General features: G+C 36.4%; 1 protein-coding gene across 7 annotated transcripts in view; it reads right to left on the reverse strand.

The window, feature by feature from the left end:
• The window catches only part of rptor (regulatory associated protein of MTOR, complex 1), a 389,484-nt gene that overhangs the window by 191,857 nt on the left and 175,613 nt on the right, over nt 1-22,014 (reverse strand). For all 7 annotated transcript variants that reach the window (XM_077199050.1, XM_077199052.1, XM_077199048.1 and 4 more), the window contains 2 exons: nt 11,267-11,442; nt 3,336-3,395 (listed from right to left, as the gene is read on the reverse strand). In XM_077199050.1, the coding sequence (XP_077055165.1) occupies nt 3,336-3,395; nt 11,267-11,442 (236 nt within the window). The remainder of the gene's footprint in view (nt 1-3,335; nt 3,396-11,266; nt 11,443-22,014) is intronic.

A 22,014-nucleotide genomic window follows, 5' to 3' on the forward strand; every position in this document is an offset into this window, starting at 1 on the left:
GTGTTGTACTTAGAAAATTGCAAACGAGACCTCCCCCCCAGTACAACAGGCATCGGTATCGGTATCGGTGAGTACCAGGAAAAAAATATCGGTACTCGTACTCAATCCTTAAAAAGTGGTATCGGTGCAACCCTATTTAGTATCAGTGTGAATCTAGGTAGGCTGTAACTTTCTTGCTTTGACATGGTTCTTTTCAACATTATGATACATGTACCACTCAAAACAGCACACATACTGGGTTTCACTTCCACAATGTCGACCTTTGAGACATTAATTTCAGTCCCAACTTTGCACATATCTCTCAGAGCGAGACAGCTTGATAATTGCTTAGCAGCTACCTGACTTCAGTTCCCATAATACATTACAGTAAAAATAATCACACTTTTTATACTTAAAACTAAATAACAGTTTGTTTTTTTTAAGATCAAGCATATTGTGCCAAGTTTGAAGTCAATAATGCCACGTCTCAACTAATCGCAAAGCCCCAAATTGCATTATGCGGAAATGCAAATGTTATTTGAGAGCTTTGGCAGAGCAATATATTTAGTGAATGACATATTTCAGTCTGTTGATCACAAAACTATCGCATGGCTTTATAAGAATATTGCACACGTCATGCGGACCACTTCTATGTTTGTTTGCTTTTATAAAAAATATTTTATTTCCTATTTGAGTTTAGTATCCATAGACTGTCACAGGTTACAAAATTGATGGAAGGAAGTTTTAAGGACCCAGTGCAGGAAGCTTTAATGAACATAGAAGAGATGGAAGGGTTTCTAAAAATAAAGCCCCAAGTAATGTTCGTTGGATTTTTGGTTTCAGGTAACAACAAAACTTATTGTGAGAAACCTCATAGGTTCACACTTGCTTGACATGTAACCATTCTGTTTACCTCTATATGTGTGTTGATCAATGTCTATATATGATTAAAGGCCTAAATTTAATCTGTTCATCATACAGAGCATTCAGAAGACCTCTCTTCAGAAGACCTGGATTACCGCTTGATTCATATAAATTACTTTCACAAAGTCTTTGTGCACTTTTTGATACATTAAGTTTTTGGTCACATGGAATTTCAATGGATGGACAAAAATGTTGAGAGGATATTAAAAATGTATCTTATTTGTATTAGAGAACAGAAGTCTTTTGGGTTTGGAACAACATTTGTGTGATAAAATGATGACAGAATTTTCATATTTGGGTGACCTATCGCTTTAAATAGCTCCAGAAAACATCAAACAGTAACAATTATTTATTATGGTGAAAAGAGTCCGTATTGGATGCATGAGGGCATCTGTCAACTGAAAATGCTTTGCCTATCGTCGCCCTTCCACTTGCAGCTCAATGATTACAAGAGAATGCTCTGAAGTTGTTGATGTTCATTCTCTTCACTTTCCATTAGGACACACAAGTCAGACAATGGAACGGCAGAAAATGGAATGGCACTCCTTAACAGAAGTGCTCTGTCTTTGAAACGATTTGCATTGTGAAAAAACACTATACAATTAAATGTGAATTGAATTAAATCTGTCCTCAGATAACAGTGCGGGCCATTAATGTCTCTCTTCCTGTGATGTCACACAACAGTAATCAATCAAAATTAAGTTTTGCATGTGAATGTGGGATGCTTTTGAGTGTCAGAAAAGGGGTGTGAACAGAAAGCTAAGAAAGGGAAGATAAATTAATTTTCAGGTGAAAAGTAATACAAGTAATAATGTATGTTCAACCCGGAAATTTAATCTGTGCAGGTTACAAAAATAAATAATAATATGATAGAGTTTACTACTCCAACTCAATCATTTCAAGTTATCCTAAGTACAAGGACAGCCTCAGGCTCTATCCTTAAAAACTAAGCATAACCAACTATATCCATGAAAAAAAAAAGCAAAGTGCATTTGAGACCTCAAAGCTGAACCATTGTGATGGCATCGCTGTGATGAGTTTCATTATCTGTTTCTATTATTCACAACAAAGTCCTTTCATGTGCTAAATGCAAAAACTCCTGGGTAGAAAGCAGAGGGAACCTGACAAAGATATCACCAAGTAGTTAAGATACTAATAGAAAAAATTTGATTACATAATAATTACATGAGCATTCTTAACAATGATGCATATACCATTTTGTAAAACCTTTATAGGTTTTGAAGACACTGGCTGCCATTATAAACCACACAGGAAACAGAACCGCAGACTGTGAAGAGTGCTGTTATAATGCAAATGCAATCTGGGGAAATAATTAGCATTAGACCCTATGCAGAGAAAGTGTGGATAAAAAATAAATAAAAAAATAACCTTGTCGTGTGTGAGAGGAAGTCTGTCCTAGGACGACAACATGCATATGCATCAGATTTGTTATCAAACATGTGCTTGACATAAATGTTTTTTTTTTTTTTAAATTTGTACGTAAACATGTTTTTCATTGTCTTAACTCTGGTTGTTGTGGGAAAAGTTGCCAATCTCTGACAGAGATTGTAAGCTTATTTCAGTTTACAGATTAAATGGAGAGAGAGGAAGCAGAGCGGTTAGAGCTGTCATGATCTCATCAAGAGCTTTTCATCTGCAGAATGCTCAAAGATCTGCCTCTCTTCCTCCATCCAATCCCATCATGCCTCAGGGGTCGCAGGGCTCTTATACAAGTGAAAGTTCAAACATGAACTTAAAGGTTGCAAACGTCAACTTCAGATCATTGAAAAAGTTCTGTTTAGAACAATTTAGTTTACTTTAGTCTTTTATAAATAAATCTAAATAACATGTCTAAATAGTTTCAACAGAGCTAATTAGTTTGTTTATTTGAAAATCACTGTAAAGTGTTTGCAGCTAGAGAATCATAGAATTCATGAGACAAACCAACAAGTAGACGAAACCAAACAAATTAGGATTAAAACAAGCATAAATTGAGTTGTTTCAGTGCAACCACAGGCACATGATAGAACTGCATGGAATTCATAACAACATAAATGCTGAATTGAATAAAAATGTATAATTAAAAAAAAAAAACATAATAAATACAGGGTTTCCACAACCTTTGACCTAAGATTTTCATGACTTTTTTCAGCTAAGCATGATTACTAGGTAAAAATTATTTAAAAGAATTGTGATTGCACTCACAAAGATAATTTCCTAGTGATTATTTTTTTGATTTAAGCAGAAGTAAAAAGTCATAATCACTATAGAAATTTCTTACTCATTTTCATGCCTTTTTCAGGTTTCTCTGCCATTTCCAGAGAACAAAAGAATGTAGAACAGAAAATACAAAAAGATAACCAAAAAGAGAGACGAAAAAGTCTAGAAGAGACATGCATCCAAAAAAATAATAATAATAATAAAAAACCTACTTCTCAATCAAGTCCAAGGTCACTCCTGGCACCAGCTTTGCACTCTTCTGCATACAGAACCTTAGAGAAAAAAAAGGAAACTCTGTGAGGGAGGAAATACACAGACACTCCTTTTTAACTTCTGCCTCATTCAATTTCACCCACTGCTTTATATTAACTGATTCATAATTACTCAAACAAGGCTTGACATCTTAGCACTGACCTCTCTCTACACCCAGCCTCGAATCTTTCATACATCTCCAAACACAGACATACATGATACAATTATAGTAATAGTAATCAACTGAACTAACCCTTTAATGGTGTGTTCACACCGAATGCGAATTTAATTATTTGCACGAGTAGATTACATATAAAGTCAGTGCAAAGACGCGAATGCCGCGAACTAGGCGACGCGTTTGCTGCGAACGCTCGATATTAGCCTCAATCGTTATGGCGCTTTTCCACTGCATGATACGGTATGGCTCGGCTAGATTTACTTTTCCATTGCAGTTTAGTACCGCTTCAAAGTTGGTGGGATTACAGACTGATTGTTAGTTGCTAAAGCTTGTTATTGTTATAGTTGTTATAGCCGCTTCTACTGCCGTGACGTAAATGCGACAAACGCACAACACAAAAGCAATGGAGCATATCGATGGAATGGTGTTCTTGATTCTCAGCATGTGGATGTTTTTCACTGCAAGAGGAAGAAGTTTGTTTGTTCGGGTTTGGTGTCTCGTGTCGCAAATCCAATGACGCTGTTAGTGACGATTCTCCCTGATCAATCAATGATCTGCAGTGTTAAAATGTTGTGTGTTGTCCGTGTTAAGTTGATTTTATTGCTGTTAAAAATGTGGTCATGTGGAAAAAGCAGAGGCCATAGGAAAGACCCACAGCCCTTAAAACAGATTTTGCATTAACTTATAGACGAACTGATCTATAAATGAACATGCATCTCAGGACAGTGTGTGTGATAATTTACTGTCTTGCGTAGTGTCTTTTAATAGTATTATTTTTCATTTTTTTATATATATACTGTGTATTTTATAATAGAACCAGCGGTCAATGTAATCAGGACAACATGTTTTTTTTTCAAGCACTCTAACTGCGTCAGACTAGAGTCAACAGCTTTCACGCAGATCTTTCAAAACAAGTCTCACAAAATTTAAAATGAAGTTGTTGTTGTTGTTGTTGTTGATGATGTTGTTTCTTTGATTGCACACTTCGCGTCCCACTAAGAATGGTCTTGCGACACACCAGTTGAGAAACAACCAGCTGGTTTAAAGCACTTAATTAATGACATTTTTTCCATTACTTTTCAAAAAGTACCTTTTGGAAAAAGACATTTTGAAGACCAAATCTTGTCTTATGTAAAGAAAATACATTTATTTAATAATAATTTTCATATTGCATATTTTTCATATTTAAATTTTTTGTATTGAAACTATGGTAAATACTGGTAAAATGTACCAACAATAGCATTTAACAATAAACACTTCATGGCATACCATAAAAACAACCTGTAGTTCTCATTTGACATGTGATTTCTTACCTTTTTTTCATGTCAATAAACACACACAAAAAACATCCGCATTACCTATCTGATCAATTTTTTGCTCTGCTCTTTTCTGGACGGTCACTCACTATCATGCAGTCCCCTAGCAATCAAAACTTCCGGTAGTTTACAGGGACGTGTCACATCATTCCTGGGAGGCACACTCATTTTACACTTATTTGGTGCTGCTGTACGTCACCTCAGCTAATTCCGCCTTTTTACCCATTTTCATTTGTCCGGGAGTGACGGCGACCAAGTTGGCGAAGGCCAGCTCTGCTCACTTTGGGCTTCAAAAATGCTCTTCATAAACCTACGGGTGAGTCTAGACCCTGAATATAAGACAATCCCATTTTTTCAGATGTATTTCAGTCTTATATTCATAAAAATACGGGTATTAACAATGTAGAGACTACAATATATTAAATATAAATAAATAAATATATAAATATATACAGTGTTTCCCCTATACATTTTTCCAGCAGCGATGCTGTTACGTGCTGGAGGTTGTTACCAAGATTTTTTTTTAACATAACCCCTTAAACCATGACTTCTGGCAAGTTTTGTGGATAGAAATGGACATTTTGAGAGAAATAAAATATGACATACCATCAACAGATTCAAGGCATAATTATTGCAGCACGTACCTTGAACTGGTCACAAACAGAAACCTTCATTTTATAATTTTAGACAGAATTATTCATGTTTTTCTTTTGTGTTCAGTTTCAGCTGGGTAGAAATTATTTAGGGGGGAAATGAAACGGCACAACCCAGAAAAAGATTATTTACAATTTATTGAAAATTTTATCTTAATGACAAAGGCCACACCCAGTCTGTGAGCACTTAATTTTTCTGGGCTTTTCATAGAAGATCTCTAAGGCTCTTTGGTAATTGAATGCTATTGTGGGGTATTTTTTGTCTTTGCAAGAAGTCTAGCCTGTCTGAGAGTCTGCTCATCTAGCCTGCATTTATTTAATCAAAAATACAGAAAAAACAGTAGCCTAATATTGTGAAATATTATAACATGATGTTCTTTTTAACTTTTTATTAATCAAAGAATCTTAAAAAAAAAAAAGAGCATCACATATCATATTAGAATGATTTCTGAAGGACACCAACCAGTTTAGCAGACTCATCTGAAAAATTAAATATGATTTAACTATCAGGACTATGTATAAGTGATACTTCCCCGTCCTCATGGAGAGCGCAGTTTGTACCGCTTTCTCCTTTCCACAAACGTTTGCTCTCCCGTGGCGTCTATCGTTGCTATGTAAAACCATGAACAGAGGCGCGCTTGTAAAAACGAGCGCGCAGCGCCGCTTCTATTATGAGCGCATTTGTCGCATTTGAAATAACGAATTTGCACACCCAAAAAACGCGCTATGTGAACGGCGCCTTATGGCAACGTGACATTAGCCTAGGGCTGGACGATTTTGGCTAAAATCATAATCGCGATTAATCGAACAAGTTACCTCGATTACGATTATTGAACGATTATTCAAAAAAAATTCTTTCTCATGTGTCACTGGCAAGGCTTATACTGTAAATATGTTCACGGTTATTTTTTTTTAATGAAAGAATGCATAATCCTATCTTTGTGATTCTAAAATAAGGAAACGCACGGATAGCTTTTAATGCTTACTTATTAAATATTTCAAACAATTGAATCAAACAAAGCATACAATGCTTGAAATAAAAACGTCTTATAAAAAAGTAATTAAGTTTTAATGTAAAAAGAAAGTTTCCTAAAAATGTAGAAAATAGTTCTTTTTGTAAACAAAATAATTTATTGTAAATATTGCCATCTTAAAAGTAAAAAATAACTTGTATAAAACTAAAAAAACTAATCCTTTTCATATTGTGTAGCATTTGTAAAAGCTTGTGTTTTCGAAACCTGCTTTGTGGAGTGGAGGCACTTGTTGCTGGGCGTTTGTTAGTCTCTCTCTTTTTTTGCGTGTTTCTTTGGTAGCCTACAAGCGGCTCCTGTTGCTGAGTTGACTCAGTGTTTGAGTTCCCTTTCACACAGAGATTCCGGAAAATACACGGATAAAGTGGCCGGGATTTGACCCGGTTCGCTTGACTTTGGTTCATTCACACTGCCAGTGATTTTCTGGAATCAAGAGAGTGCGTTCACACAGACACACACAACCCGCAAAGACACGTGACGTCCCAGCGGCATCTATAGTTTGCTTATGAGCTGCGATTTCTCTCGAGAAACCACGCTTGTGCATTTTTTTCTCTGATTCGATCATAAACTAGCGCATTACGAACCGTTTCACGCTGGCGAACGATCCCGGCTTAGCGCCATCATTACGACACGGCATTGATTACGGCTTTTGTTCACACAGCGCGCGTTCCGGGACTGAACACGGCAATGTTACTATGTCCCCAACCTGGCATCAATCCCGGGTCGTTTTTGCGTTCACACAGAAGGTGTTTGTTCTGGCAATTTCCCGGGATCAACGCACTGTGTGAAAGGGGCTCATGTTGCTTCAATGTCGCAGACTGGACGGGGCGAAGTTACGTGACTACACACGCGGTAATATGTTTTAAGGGGAAAGTACATTAACACACAGTGGCCGTAAATATTAATAGGATTAAAAAAACGAAATAACCGACGTGGTAAAATTACGTCGGTTATAGGCTCTGAATTTCAGTTTCGATTATTTTTCGATTAATCATCCAGCCCTACATTAGCCTAATCGAAAATGTTTCCATATGTGGCACTTTCCTCCTTGTTAACAAGTGGATTCAGAGCCACTGCATGCAGCGCTGCCGGTCGCCATGTCTCAGTGTTTTTAGGTGTGTAAGTGAATGAAGTGAATGTCGTGATATTACTGATCATGGAAAGATTTTGCAGCAGCGCTGAAAATCCAGCGGCGGAGCTGCGCCGTTGCTGAATACATTGTAGGGGAAACACTGATATATACACACAGGTGCGGGTCATATAATTAGAATATCATCAAAAAGTTGATTTATTTCAGTAATTCCATTCAAAAAGTGAAATTTGGATATTATATTCATTCATTACACACAGACTGATATTTTTCAAGTGTTCATTCCTTTTAATTTTGATGATTATAACTGACAACTAATGAAAACCCCAAAATCAGTTTCTCAGAAAATTAGAATATTGGGAAAAGGTCCAATATTGAAGACACCTGGTGTCACACTCAAATCAGCTAATTAACTCAAAACACCTGCAAAGGCCTTTAAATGGTCTCTCAGTTTAGTTCTGTAGGCTACACAGTCATGGGGAAGACTGCTGACTTGACAGCTGTCCAAAAGACAACCATTGACATCTTGCACAAGGAGGGCAAGACACAAAAGGTCATTGCTAAAGAGGCTAGCTGTTCACAGAGCTCTCGGTCCACGCACATTAATAGAGAGGCGAAGGGAAGGAACAGATGTGGTAGAAAAAAGTGTACAAGCAATAGGGATAACCGCACCCTGGAGAGGATTGTGAAACGAAACCCATTCAAAAATGTGGGGGAGATTCACAAAGAGTGAACTGCAGCTGGAGTCAGTGCTTCAAGAACCACCATGCACAGACGTATGCAAGACATGGGTTTCAGCTGTCGCATTCCTTGTGTCAAGCCACTCTTGAACAAGGCACAGCGTCAGAAGCGTCTCGCCTGGGCTAAAGACAAAAAGGACTGGACTGCTGCTGAGTGGTCCAAAGTTATGTTCTCTAATGAAAGTAAATTTTGCATATGCTTTGTAAATCAAGGTCCCACAGTCTGGAGGAAGAGAGGAGAGGCACAGAATCCACGTTGCTTGAAGTCCAGTGTAAAGTTTCCACAGTCAGTGATGGTTTAAAGTGTCGTGTCATCTGCTGGTGTTGGTCCACTGTGTTTTCTGAAGTCCAAGGTCAACGCAGCCGTCTACCAGGAAGTTTTAGAGCACTTCATGCTTCCTGCTGCTAACCAACTTTATGGAGATGCAGAATATCATTTTCCAACAGGACTTGGCACCGGCACACAGTGCCAAAGCTACCAGTACCTGGTTTAAGGACTATGATATCCCTGTTCTTAATGGGCCAGCAAACTCGCCTGACCTTAACCTTATAGAAAAACTATGGGGTATTTTGAAGAGGAAGATGCGATACGCTAGACCCAACAATGCAGAAGAGCTGAAGGCCACTATCAGAGCAATCTGGGCTCTCATAACACCTGAGCAGTGCCACAGACTGATCGACTCCATGCCACGCCGCATTGCTGCAGTAATTCAGGCAAAAGGAGCCCCAACTAAGTATTGAGTGCTGTATATGCTCATACTTTTCATGTTCATACTTTTCAGTTGGCCAACATTTCAAAAACAGCTTTTTTTTGTATTGGTCTTAAGTAATATTCTAATTTTTGGAGATACTGAATTTGGGATTTTCATTAGTTGTCAGTTTTAATCATAACAATTAAATGAAATAAACATTAATATATCAGTCTGTGTGTAATGAATATCCAATTTCACTTTTTGAATGGAATAACTGAAATAAATCAACTTTTTGATGATTTTCTAATTATATGACCAGCACCTGTATATATATATATATATATATATATATATATATATATATATATATATATATATATATATATATATATATATTTTTTTTTTTTTTTTTCTCAAGGCTTGCACCTTGCAATCTATTTCAAGGTTCGCGTTCACGAGCCACCAGGCACTGTTATGCGAATGAGCGGACCTGAGTGTGTTAAGGGTTTTAAGTTAAAACGGTGTCGTGTAAGCGGCCCCTAAGCTAATAACTAATGATCTTTGCAATGGAAATTAATCGATCAAAACTAACTTTAGCTGACAATAACTTTATTCTAGAGCAGCTGTAAAGCCAAAACAATCTCTGTTACTTTAATTTCCTATTATCACTGTAAAGCTGCTTTGAAACAGTCCATATTCTTAAAAGCGCTATATAAATGAAGGTGACTTGACTTAAAGCTGCAGTCCGTAGTTTTTCCTCTTTGTCGCCACCTCTGTTCGAAATCTGCAATTGCAGTTATTTGCGGAATTATCATATTTACGTGGGTTGTGCCTCGGCGTGGATGAATCCAATGTTTTGAGGAGAATGTGCGGCTGTCAGTCACCGCGCCGGTGTGGATACTGTCATTCGGAATCACAGATTCTACTTTTTGGAAGTATGACCAACATAAGAATTTTCACCGGAAAATGTCATCTGAACAAGTAAGTAACTTTTGTTCTGACCAACTAAGGGGAGAAAAATCATTGCAGTAAATCGCACTGATTAAATCTAACGATCGCTTATAATATCACTTCAAACCGTGCAAATTATACTTTGTTCTCAAAGTGTTAATGTTAACAACATCAGCACTGTGTGACTACATTTAATACCCTTCCGATATTTATCCTTGTTTTTGCATGGGGCCGATTGCAGTCTCTGTTTTTCTGTAGCCACTCCGAAGTCTTTTGCATTTTACAACGGGTGAATCTCCAGTTGTCACTGGTGATTGTTGGTTGAACCTTTCTGGATGCGCCATCAAATTGATAAGTTTAATTATATCAAAGTGCTGTGAGAAAAGGTTATAAATCTCCACCTCCAACATCCTCACACGCAATAAAGCCTATTAGCCGAGACATCTTCTTTATGTGTACAGATGTGACGTAATGACGCAAAGACATGCTCGAATTTCCCCCGGAAATCCACCAGTATCACTGGAATTAAAAACATTATTACAAGCTTACTGTTTTGAATTGAGCTAAGGCAAGCAGATCGTTTTGAACACTGTACTGTTTTTTATGTACTAATTTTTAAACCAAAAAAAGTTACGGACTGCAGCTTTAACTATGAATTAACTATAAACAAATAGTTTACAAATGATTTGTAAGTACTTTATTACTGTATACATATTATAAAGTGTTACCCATATGACAACATAAACAGTAGATCAAAAGCAGATAATTAGGAATCGACTGGGTATTCATTGATTGCAAACTGTTATTTATTGGAATGTAATTTTTTATTATTTGGCCCGCCCGACCCGCGGATTATCAGCAGTGTCTGCCGATATAACCATGATCTGCACATCACTACTGCTCATGAAACTCTCTTCTATATATTTGTTACACTCCTCTCTGAAATACTATTTCTATTGGTTAATTGTGGTTTTGTGAGGTCAAATATATTTGTAAAACTCTGTTGTCTCTTTGTTCTAACATAATGAAATAACTCAACATTTCAATTTACTTTAATATCCTATAGCTAATATCCTGTCTACTTGTAAAGCAAAGAGCAAAGGTCAAAAGAAAAGTAAAAAAATAGAGCAAAGGGGTTATTCTGAACAAAATCCTTGGTTTGAGTAGCTCACCATTCAGGTTTTACATGTAGGTATATGAGTGAATACAACTGCATGTGTGTGTAATCAGTGTATCTCACCAACGTAAGGCGATTTTGATTGGTGTAGTGAGGCAGGAGGTGAAGAGGTCAGCAGGGAGGTCAGGGTTCATGGGCAGGAGCTCACTGGCCTCACAGGCGGCCAACTGAATGCAGTTCTTCATGGAGGGAGGCAGGGGCATCTGAGCCAGCGGGTGGTTTGGGTTTATTGCTGCCACCTAGTAAAAGATAATGAGAACAAGTGAGCAGGATTAAATCAGGTCCCCCAGGAATATGGAAGTGTGTTGTGTTGATGTCAACATTCAATGTTGTTTTCCCTTACTGATGACTCTGATGTCTGAATGTGTTCAACAGACCTGAGTGACACAAACACCAGCTTGTGATCATTGCCTTTTTTTTTCAGAATCATTTCCCTGACAGAACATATCACTTTTTGGAAAAGCTAGGATTTTTGGGGGCCGATGCCGATACCGATATTAGGGAGTAAAAAAGCCCAATAACGATATATCGGCCGATATTATTTATGTGTATATTATAATACAATAGCAATATTATTTATGTGAATATTATAGTACAGAACCAGTCAAAAGTTTGGACACTTTCCCTTTTGACTGGTACTGTATATATATATATATATATATATATATATATATATATATATATATATATATATATATATATATAAAAATGTATATATATATATATTCTGTTTATGTACACTGCCGTTCAAAAGTTTGGGGTCGGTCACTTATGCTCACCAATGCTGTATTTATTTCATTAAAAATACAAAACAAACCCAGTAATATTGTGAAATATTATTTCAATGTAAAAAGGCTGTTTTCTCACTGTAAAAAATTGCTGTAAAAAACGGCCACATTTTAACAGTAACATGCTGTTTTCCATTAAAACAGCAATATACCGTAGAAAAAATGCAATCTGGGAGATATATGTCATGTTCGAGAAAGTAGCCTACAGTAATATACTGTGAATTAACAGCTCTCAAAGTCAACACTCAGAGACTGTGTTCTAAATCCCACCCTATACCCTCAGTCACTATTCCCTACATTAGTTCACTAATATAGTCCAATTGACTGAGTGATTAAAAACAAGTGAGTTAATTCAGACACTGATGAACACCTGCTGCTAACAAACAGAATGATTGAAGGAAAGAGGAACAAGAAGAACAGAAAAAAAAAAAATCAACTGAAGATAGAAGACATTAAATCTCTGAAGATCTCAGCAGAGGAGGAATAAACAACCCCACAAACAGCATTACCAGCTTTACCAACAAGCAGCATTACCAACTTATTACTAACCAGACTGACTTTATTTCTGTCAGACGTCTACAAAAGTTCTTATGAAAAGGTGACAGAGGTTTAGATGTCATTTTATTTTCATTTGATGTTACCATGATGGTGATCAGTGATTGCTTTAGTTGGGCTCTTGATCCTTGACTTTTAAACATTAGTTTTTCTTTGGCTGTGGTAGCTTTGTCTTCAAAATACATTTGCCATTGCAAAAAAGCTGAAAGAAAACAGGATTAGATGACAGTGACTATTTGTCACTAGTGGCCTGATTCATTTATCTCATTTATTGTCAAATGTATTTATGTGGGTGATGTTTTGTATTTTTGATTGTGATTTTACAGATTGAGATCTATTAGAGTTTTGACAACCAAACACTATGAAGGACTTTAAAATGTTAATAGTCAGACAATTTTGAACTTCATTGTTAGACAGACACACACAGACATCAAGAGCTGGTGTATGAATCTCAACAATGGTGACAATCAAAAAAGCTCATGCTGCAAAGCACGTTGGGTTGGTACCCATAGTACAAACAACAAATCTGACTCCCAGCATGCATTGCGGAATGAATAAATTATGCAGCTGAATTGTCTGGTTATTTTCTTTAACTTTACTTTTTGCTTTTATTTTGGTTGTTGGTTTTGTGTTGACTTTAAATAGTGTGTTTTTTGATATTCAGATTTGATGTTATCTTTTTTGTGGATTGTCACCATTGTTGAGATTCCTTGGCTGATTCTTGATGTCTGTATGTGTTTAACTGAAGTCATATATAATTTTTTTTAGTGAATGATGAGTTTAAAAACTCCTTCGTATCTGATTTTCCAGGCTACTTGATATTTTGCTGTAATTTTACAGTGTAATAATATAAAATTAAGATGCATTAAAAAAAATATCCAATGATTAGACACTGGATTAGATCCAAACATTATGTGATGACGTAGTATTCAAAACATAACCAGCAACACCTGATCTCATTTTTGTTGGCTTTACTTCTGCCACATAAAATGTGTTTTAAAAGCACACAGTTACAGTAGCCAAAGAAAAACTAATGTTAAAGTCAAGGGTCAAGAGCCCAGCTAAATCAAACACTAATCACCATAATGGTAACATCAAATTAAACAAAATAACATCTAAACATCTGTTAATTCTCAATAGGAATGTCTGTAGATGTATGAAAAAATGAATAAAGATAATTATCTAGTTAGTAATAAGTGAAGCTGGTAATGCTATATTTTAGAGTTGTTTAATCCTCCTCTGCTGGGATCTTGAGAGATCTAATGTCTTCTTTGGCTGTAGACAGTTGTAGTTCTTGTGTTTCGCTTTTTTCTTGTTGTTCCTCTGTCCTTCAGTGATTTTGCTTGTTAACATCAGGTGTTCATCACTAATGCTCAATCATCAGTTAATTAATCACTGAATTATATCATTAACTTCAACACTGCTTCACTGTTACTCCAACACTCTGTAGTGTGGACACACAAGTGTTCATTTAAGAATGAAGATTTTGCAGTGGGGTTAAAAGGGTTAAATATCTCAAAAAAAAGTGTGGAGCGTAATTTTACGGTAATAAACTGTGAATTAATTTACGACATAAAACTGTAAAAAAAAACAGCAATTTACTGGCAACCACAGCTGCCAGTAGATTACCGTAAAATCAAGGAAAAACAGTAATATTCTGTCAAACTTAACAGACAGATTTACTAAACAAAAGAAGTTAATAAAAAGGTTATGCAAAGTCAATAACTGATAAGGAGAGTAAATATTAAACTGAAGTGTTTTATGTGTTTTGCACAGGATGGTATAGGAGAGATCTGAGTTTCGTGGGTCACCATTGTGCTGGAGAGTAGAGCCTGTGCTTCAGTCAAAGATGAGCAGAGAAACACTGATGTCATGCTGCCTGTTGCTTTATTTAAAAACAGTAACTGTGTAGTTGCTGATGCAGTGATAAGTACTTTTTGCTAAGCACTTTAACACATACATGTTTGCTAAATGCAAACTGCAAATTAGTTTAGTTAAAGTCATGTTTTTAATTAATTCACTATTACACATTAGGTGTTTGCAGTTTAAGAGTAGTTCATTTTCAGTGGATTCTAATGAAGTAAGTTTACAATGCTATCAGTATAAATACTAGTTTTTAAACTTGAACTGTTTGAAGCAATCTGTTTCCCAAATGATATGAGTTACCTTCCATGGTATCTTTACAGTAACATACTGTAAAAAGCAGAGCTGCATATTAACGGTAGAGGGCTGTAAAATAACAGTACTTTGCTGGCAACCACAGCTGCCAGTAGATTACTGTTATTTTACAGCGCAAATTTTTACAGTGATAATTTATTCCGGTGATTAAAGCTGAATTTTCAGCATCATTACTCCAGTCTTCAGTGTCACATGATCCTTCAGAAATCATTCTAATATGATGATTTGATGCTCAAGAAACATTTATGATTATTATCAATGTTGAAAACAGTTGTTTACCAAGAACAGAAAGTTAAAAAACAACAGCATTTATTTGAAATAGAATCTTTTGTAACATTAAAAATGTCTTTACTGTCAATTTTGATCAATTTAATTCCTCCTTGATGAATAAAAGTATTGCTTTATTTTATTTATTTCCCCCAAAAAATATAATAACAATTCTTACTGACCCCAAAGTTTTGAACAGTAGTGTTTAATTTTACAAAAGATTCTATTTCAGATAAATGCTGTTCTTTTGAACTTTATATTCATCAAAGAATGCTGAAATAAAAATGTAAATAACTGTTTTCAACATTGATAATAATCATAACTGTTTCTTGAGCATAAAATCATCATATTAAAATGATTTCTGAAGGATCATGTAACACTGAAGACTGGAGTAATGATGCTGAAAATTCAGCTTTGATCACAGGAATAAATTACACTTTACTATATTCACATAGAAAACAGCTGTTTTACATTGATATAATATTTCACAATATTACTGGGTTTGTTTTGTATTTTTAATCAAATAAATGCAGCCTTGGTGACCAGAAGAGACTTCTTTTAAAAACATTAAAAATCTTACAGACCCCAAACTTTTGAACGGTAGTGTATATATAACACATTTCATCATTTGCAATTTGCAATGATCACTCACTGTTTTGTTGTGATCAAACACTTGTGTGACAAAGATGTGTTGCTAATGGAGGCAGGGTGAATGATAGAATGAGAAGATACATTTGAGCTGTAACCAAACTAGTTGGCATTGCATGTTCTATTCTATATTATATTCTAAATACTGTTGTATAATCTTCACTAATGATTTTGTTTTTTTATTTAGTCACGTTATAAAAAAAAAAAAACTTATATCAATAAATATATCAAAAGTGTCACTGGCAAAACATTGTTATCTTCTATTACCAGCGAAGGAAGGAAGTACTCTGATCTTTTACTAAAGTAAAAGTAATAATACCATAATTAAAACATGTTTAATTACATATGAACAGTATTTTTACTTAAATAATATTTTAAATTAGTCAGCAAAATGTACTAAATGTGAAACTACTCATCATGCAAAATGGCCCTATATAAAGTGTTATATATTGGAATATTGCTTGATTTTGTTACGTAGCATTGTAGGCAGAATGAGCTTTAACACTGTCGCTACACTGGACACGGGCGTTGTTGCTCGCGTCGCAACAGCTGTTTACCCTGGACACGGCAAAGTGTCCGTTACAAAGCAGAACGAGGCATCAGTTTACTGTCGGAGATTTGTCGCTTGCGTCGTGCCGCATCCAGTGTGAACAACATTACTGATTATAATGGGTTCAACTGTGTTTTGTCGCATTACGCCGCTCGCGTCCGGTGTCTTGTTCAGGCAGCAGCAGTCCAGCAGTCAAGCGATGTCTTAAAGGTAAGTTGCTAACCAGTTAGCAGTGCGGTGGTGGCTTGAGTCTGTTGAATGGTGATTTAACGCTACATTGTCACCAGGTCAGACACTATAAAGTAAATAAAAAATGTCCCCGTCTTTTACTCTCACAACGAGTTTATACTCATTGCTAAATTAGCTAGCTAGCCATGTTTCATACCTTGACAGTGGAGAGGAAGCTAATGTGTGCACGGATCTCAACGTTACACCGTGTCTGAAGTAGAGACCTCATTACTGAAGTGTAAGGGTTGACTGGTGTCACCACAGTGACCTGGGTCGTCATTAGCAAACAATGGAGCGCGCTCTGCTGGACAAACTACATAGTTATACAATCTACAAGTATTTTATCCGCATTATATGTTCTGTAAAAAAAAAAAAGTTAATATCGGCGGCATATCTGTGTCATATACGGCGATAGCGATATATCTGCGAAAGGCTCATATCGGCCGATAATATCGGTCAGGCTCTAATATATATATAGTCTGTGTGTATATATATATATATATATATATATATATAGAGCCTAGCTGGAAGGAAAAAAAATAGACGTTTTTCGAATTTCATGGAGATCACGAATGCATACAGAAATACCTTAAAAACTGCTAGATCTGCTTATTTTTCGACTCACTTATAAGAAAACAAACACAACCCTAGGTATTTGTTTGATACAGTGGCTAAATTAACAAGAAATAAAGCTTCTACTTCTGAAGTTTCCAAAGAGCATAGCAGTAATGACTTTATGACCTTCTTTACTTACAAGATTGATAATATTAGAGAGAAAATTATAACTATGCAACCGTCTACTACAGTATCGCATCATACAGTGCATTGTAGTGTCCCTGAGGAAAAATTCCATTAATTTGTTGCAATAGCCGAGGAAGAATTGTCTAAACTCGTTAAATCATCTAAATCAACAACATGTATTTTAGACCCTATACTGACTAAGCTACTGAAAGAGATGCTACCAGAGGTCATAGATCCTCTCCTTAATATCATTAACTTATCTTTGTTACTAGGATATACCGAAAACTTTTAAGCTGGCTATTAAACCTCGTATTAAAAAAACACAACTTGATCCTAGAGAATTAGTCAATTACAGGCCGATGTCAAATCTACCCTTTTTGTCAAACTTATTAGAAAAGGCAGTATCCTCACAACTATGTTTCTTTAAAAAAAAAAATGGAATCTGTGTATCATCGTACTGATACTTCTCTCATTAGAGTTACAAATGATTGCTCTTATCATCCGATCATGGTTGTATCTTTCTATTAGTCTTACTCGATCTTAGTGCTGCATTTGACATTATCGAATACAACATTCTTTTGAATAGGCTATAAAATTATGTTGGCATTAGTGGAATTGCATTAGCATGGTTTAAATCATACTTATCTGACCGTTATCAGTTTGTAGTAGTAAACAAAGAGATATATCAATCACAAGTTCAGTATGGAGTACCACAAGGCTCAGTACTAGGACCGTTGCTGTTCAACTCTGTACATGCTACCCTTGGTAGATATCATTAGGAAGCATGGGATTAGTTTTCACTGTTATGCCAATGATACTAAGCTCTATATCTCTTCGCGCCCAGACTAAACTTACAAATTCACAAAATTAACAGAATGCCTAGCTGATATAAAATTTGGATGACTAGTAATTGCCTACTACTTAATTCTGGGGAAAAAACAGAGTTTCTAATGATTGGACCAAAAACCTCTGCACGTACTAACCTAGAATACGGTCTAACAATTGATGGCTTCTCTGTCTTTGTCGTCGGTTAGGAACCCGGGTGTGCTCTTTGATACCAATCTTTCATTTGAAAGACGTTTCTAACATCTGTAAAACCGCATCTATCTGTCTTAAAAAATATCTAAATTACGTTGTGCTTTCAATGAAAAATGCGGAACAGTTAGTTCATGCGTTCTTATGGAAGGTTGCCCTGCACGCATAATAAACATACTACAACTGGTCCAAAACGCAGCAGCTAGATTTCTTACTAGAACCAGTAAATATGACCTGGTCCAATTAAACAAACACTTAATTGAAAATAATCTATTTGAGCCTTATCAATCTGGGTTTCGGAAATTTCACAGCTCGGTTGGTTGGTTAAGGTTGGTTAAAGTCACTAATGACTTACTTATAGCCTCCGACTCTGGCTCCTTGTCCCTTCTCATTCTCTTGGATCTTAGTTCAGCATTTGACACTATTGCACTGTTACTTTATCGTCTTGAAAAAGTATTTGGTTTGTCAGAGACAGTTCTTGGCTGGTTCAAGTCTTATTTTACTGACCGCTGTCAATTTGTTTTTATGGGTGGCTATAGGTCCAAAGTTGGCTCTGTTCATACTGGCGTCCCACAGGGGTCAGTATTGGGTCCCTTACTTTTTAGTATGTATATCTATCCACTTGGTCAACTTTTAAGATCTCCTGATCTTAATTATCACTTTTAGGCTGATGATACGCATATTTATATCCATTCAAGACCGGGTCAGCAAGTGGACATTGGGCATCTTTCCAACTGTATTGCTGAGATCAAGATTTGGATGTCTAATAATTTTCTGTCTTTAAACGGCTCTAAAACAGAAATTATGCTCCTTGGCTCTCCTCATCAATTGCGAAAGGCTGGGTCTCTCACTATGTCTGTTGATGGTGTTGCCTTGGAGTTTCAAAGCAAATTAAAAACATCTTGGCGTCATATTTGATGCCACACTGTCATTTGAGCCTTTTGTGCAGAATACGGTTAAGACATCCTTTTATCACCTCAGAAATATAGCATGTTTACGTCCCATGTTGTCCTTCTGTTGCTGAGAGGTTGATAAACTCTTTTATCTTTTCACATGTGTATTACTGTAATGGTATCCTAGCTGGGGTATCTAAATCATCTATAGACAAATTGCAATATCTACAAAATTCGGCTGCTAGAATATTGTCTGGGGTCAGGGCTAGGGATCATATTACCCCTGTCTTGGAGTCTTTGCACTGGCTCCCTGTCACGTACCGCATTGATTTTAAAATCCTTATGCTGGCATATAAGGCTTTGCATAATCTGGCTCCTCAATACTTGACTGATCTTTTAATGCCTTACACACCTCGTTGCAATCTGCGTTCCTCTCAGAGTGGTCTCTTGGTGGTTCCCAAGACTCGGCTTCGTTCTAGGGGAGATCGAGCATTTTCCTCTGTTGCTCCAAAGCTTTGGAATTCTCTCCCGGCCGACATCAGGGAAGCAAATACATTAGTGACTTTTAAATCTCTTCTCAAAACATTTCATTTTAGAATTGCTTTTAGTTGATTATTCATTTTAACTGTTTATATGTGTATTTAAAGTGTGTAGTTTTTTTCTGTTCTTATGTTTGCCTGTTAAGCGCTTTGAGAAAGCAACTTTTAAAGGCGCTATATAAAATAAATGTATTATTATTATTATTATTATTATATTAGCCCAGTTCTGTCAAAATTGCAATTGCTCCCCATTAAACATTGTATACATTTTAAAATATTGCTGATTACTTACAAAGCACTAAATGGTTTAGCTCCCCACTCCTTGAGTGAGCTCTTAACACATTATAGTCCTTCATGTCTATTGCGATCTCAAAATTCTGGTCAGTTGATAATACTGAGAATACCAAAATCAACTTCTGGAGGTAGATTCTTTTCTTATTTAGCACCTAAACTCTGGAACAGTCTTCCTAGCATTGTCCAAGAAGCAGACACACTCAGTTCTAAAGTTAGTCTTTCTGTTCATTCCAAGGTTTACTGTAAAAAGCCGGATCGGGCCATATCCAAATCAGATGGTGGACCCGCACCTAGACACGAACACAACACATCCCTGAAGAGTCAGCTGAGATTGTGTCAACTAGACTCTCCCCTGTGAAGGCCTCATCGACATGACAGCCATCAGCACTGATCCTCAACAAACTCATCTCCATACCTGCGTGATGACTCCTATCTTCAACCAGATGGAACTGGAAAATATTCTGAATGTTCCAATCCAATCTGACCTTTAATGCTGCCTGAATCATAATTAGAGGTCGACCGATAGAGGATTTTACGATACCGATATTTAGGTTTGACAATAAATGCAGATAACCGATAATTCAACTGATATTTTTTAAAATGGATACTGGATTAAAAACAAACATAACACTCACAAGTAAAACAGTGCTGAACTGAAATGTGCTAAATTAAATAAATATATAAATATGAATATATTAAAATAAGAAGTTCTACAGAACGAACTCTATATAGAAAATAATTTAAACATTAAAATATTACAAGTTTCGTCAGCTATAACCTAAAAACATACGTAAATTTCATAGGTAACACTTTGCAAGTCACATTTGTTAACAAGCATGTATTAGCTAGCTTTCATGAACTATATGTATTATGCAATATACGTTTTTACTGCATGTATTAATATGAGCAATACAATTGAACCTTTATCATTCATGTTATTTCATAGTACATTAACTAAGGTAATAACAGATAAAATAAGAATTAAAACTCCATTTCAAATGCATTAGTAAATGTTGAAATTAACAAACTAACAATGAATAATACTTCTACAACTTTTATTAACCTTAGTTAATGCTAAAAATTTAATCTTAGTGTAAAGTGTTAACATTTCATATAATTCCAAAGAGTCATTCTTAAAGATGGCCAGTAAAATTTAATAAAGACCTATATTACGTATACGTAATAAAGCCTATGTATGGTCTCTCTCACTTTATTTGCTTCTATTTTAGAACACTTGATGATTATCTAATCAAAATAACAAGATGTATTGTAGTGATAAAAAAAAGAACTTAAAACGAACGCGTTTCTGATTTGTTTATGTTTCTGTCGGCTAACTTACATAAACATATCAATGTTGTGAAAGCAATCACGTCACTAGTTTTAAATATGCAACTTCGTCCCCTAATGAATGCATAAAAGTGACCAGCTAGATATAAAATAATGCAAATAGATGGTAACAATTGGAACATAAAACATTTGGGTCAGGTCTGCGTGTGTGTGGCGGGGGAGGCGTGGTTCAGCGAGGTCTGCGACGAGAGAGAGAGTGGAGAGACGAGCGGCGGTAAGTGAGTCAAGTTCAAAATGACTGACACCTGTGTCTCGTTGCAGTAATTGGCGTGGGGAGACCGTATAAAAGTCAGACTGGAACCAGCGTTCGAGAAGAGAGGGCTGATGACTCGTGGGACCGACCGAGGAAAGAGGACTCTGTGAAAGCAAGACAAAGCTACCGAGTATTTTGGAGCTGTGAATGAGATTTATGTTCGACGTGCGCCTGTGGCGCGAGTACGTTCTGAGTTTATTTAATAAATTACCCACTAGCCTCAGCCAGCTGACCCCGGTCTCCTTCCTTCTCACACACACACGAAAAGGGAAATACTACACTGGTGCCGAAACCCGGGAAGGAAGGAGAACGCCGCCGCCAGGATGCAAACTTGACTTTAAGACTTGCGGGCGGATCAAGAAGGTCGATTTCAAGCCATGATGCAAGCCAAGCAGGCGGACCGCGAGCTGTTCCGGAGCTTGCTGGACCGGGGGGTTCGGACGGAGCCGTATTCCCCCAGCTCCATTCCAGGCGCTCACATGTTGTTGACGAAGA

Source organism: Siphateles boraxobius, unplaced genomic scaffold (genome assembly GCF_051911475.1).
Source record: "Siphateles boraxobius isolate OS27281-9 unplaced genomic scaffold, OSU_SipBor_1 41, whole genome shotgun sequence".
NCBI classification, from domain to species: Eukaryota; Metazoa; Chordata; class Actinopteri; order Cypriniformes; family Leuciscidae; genus Siphateles; species Siphateles boraxobius.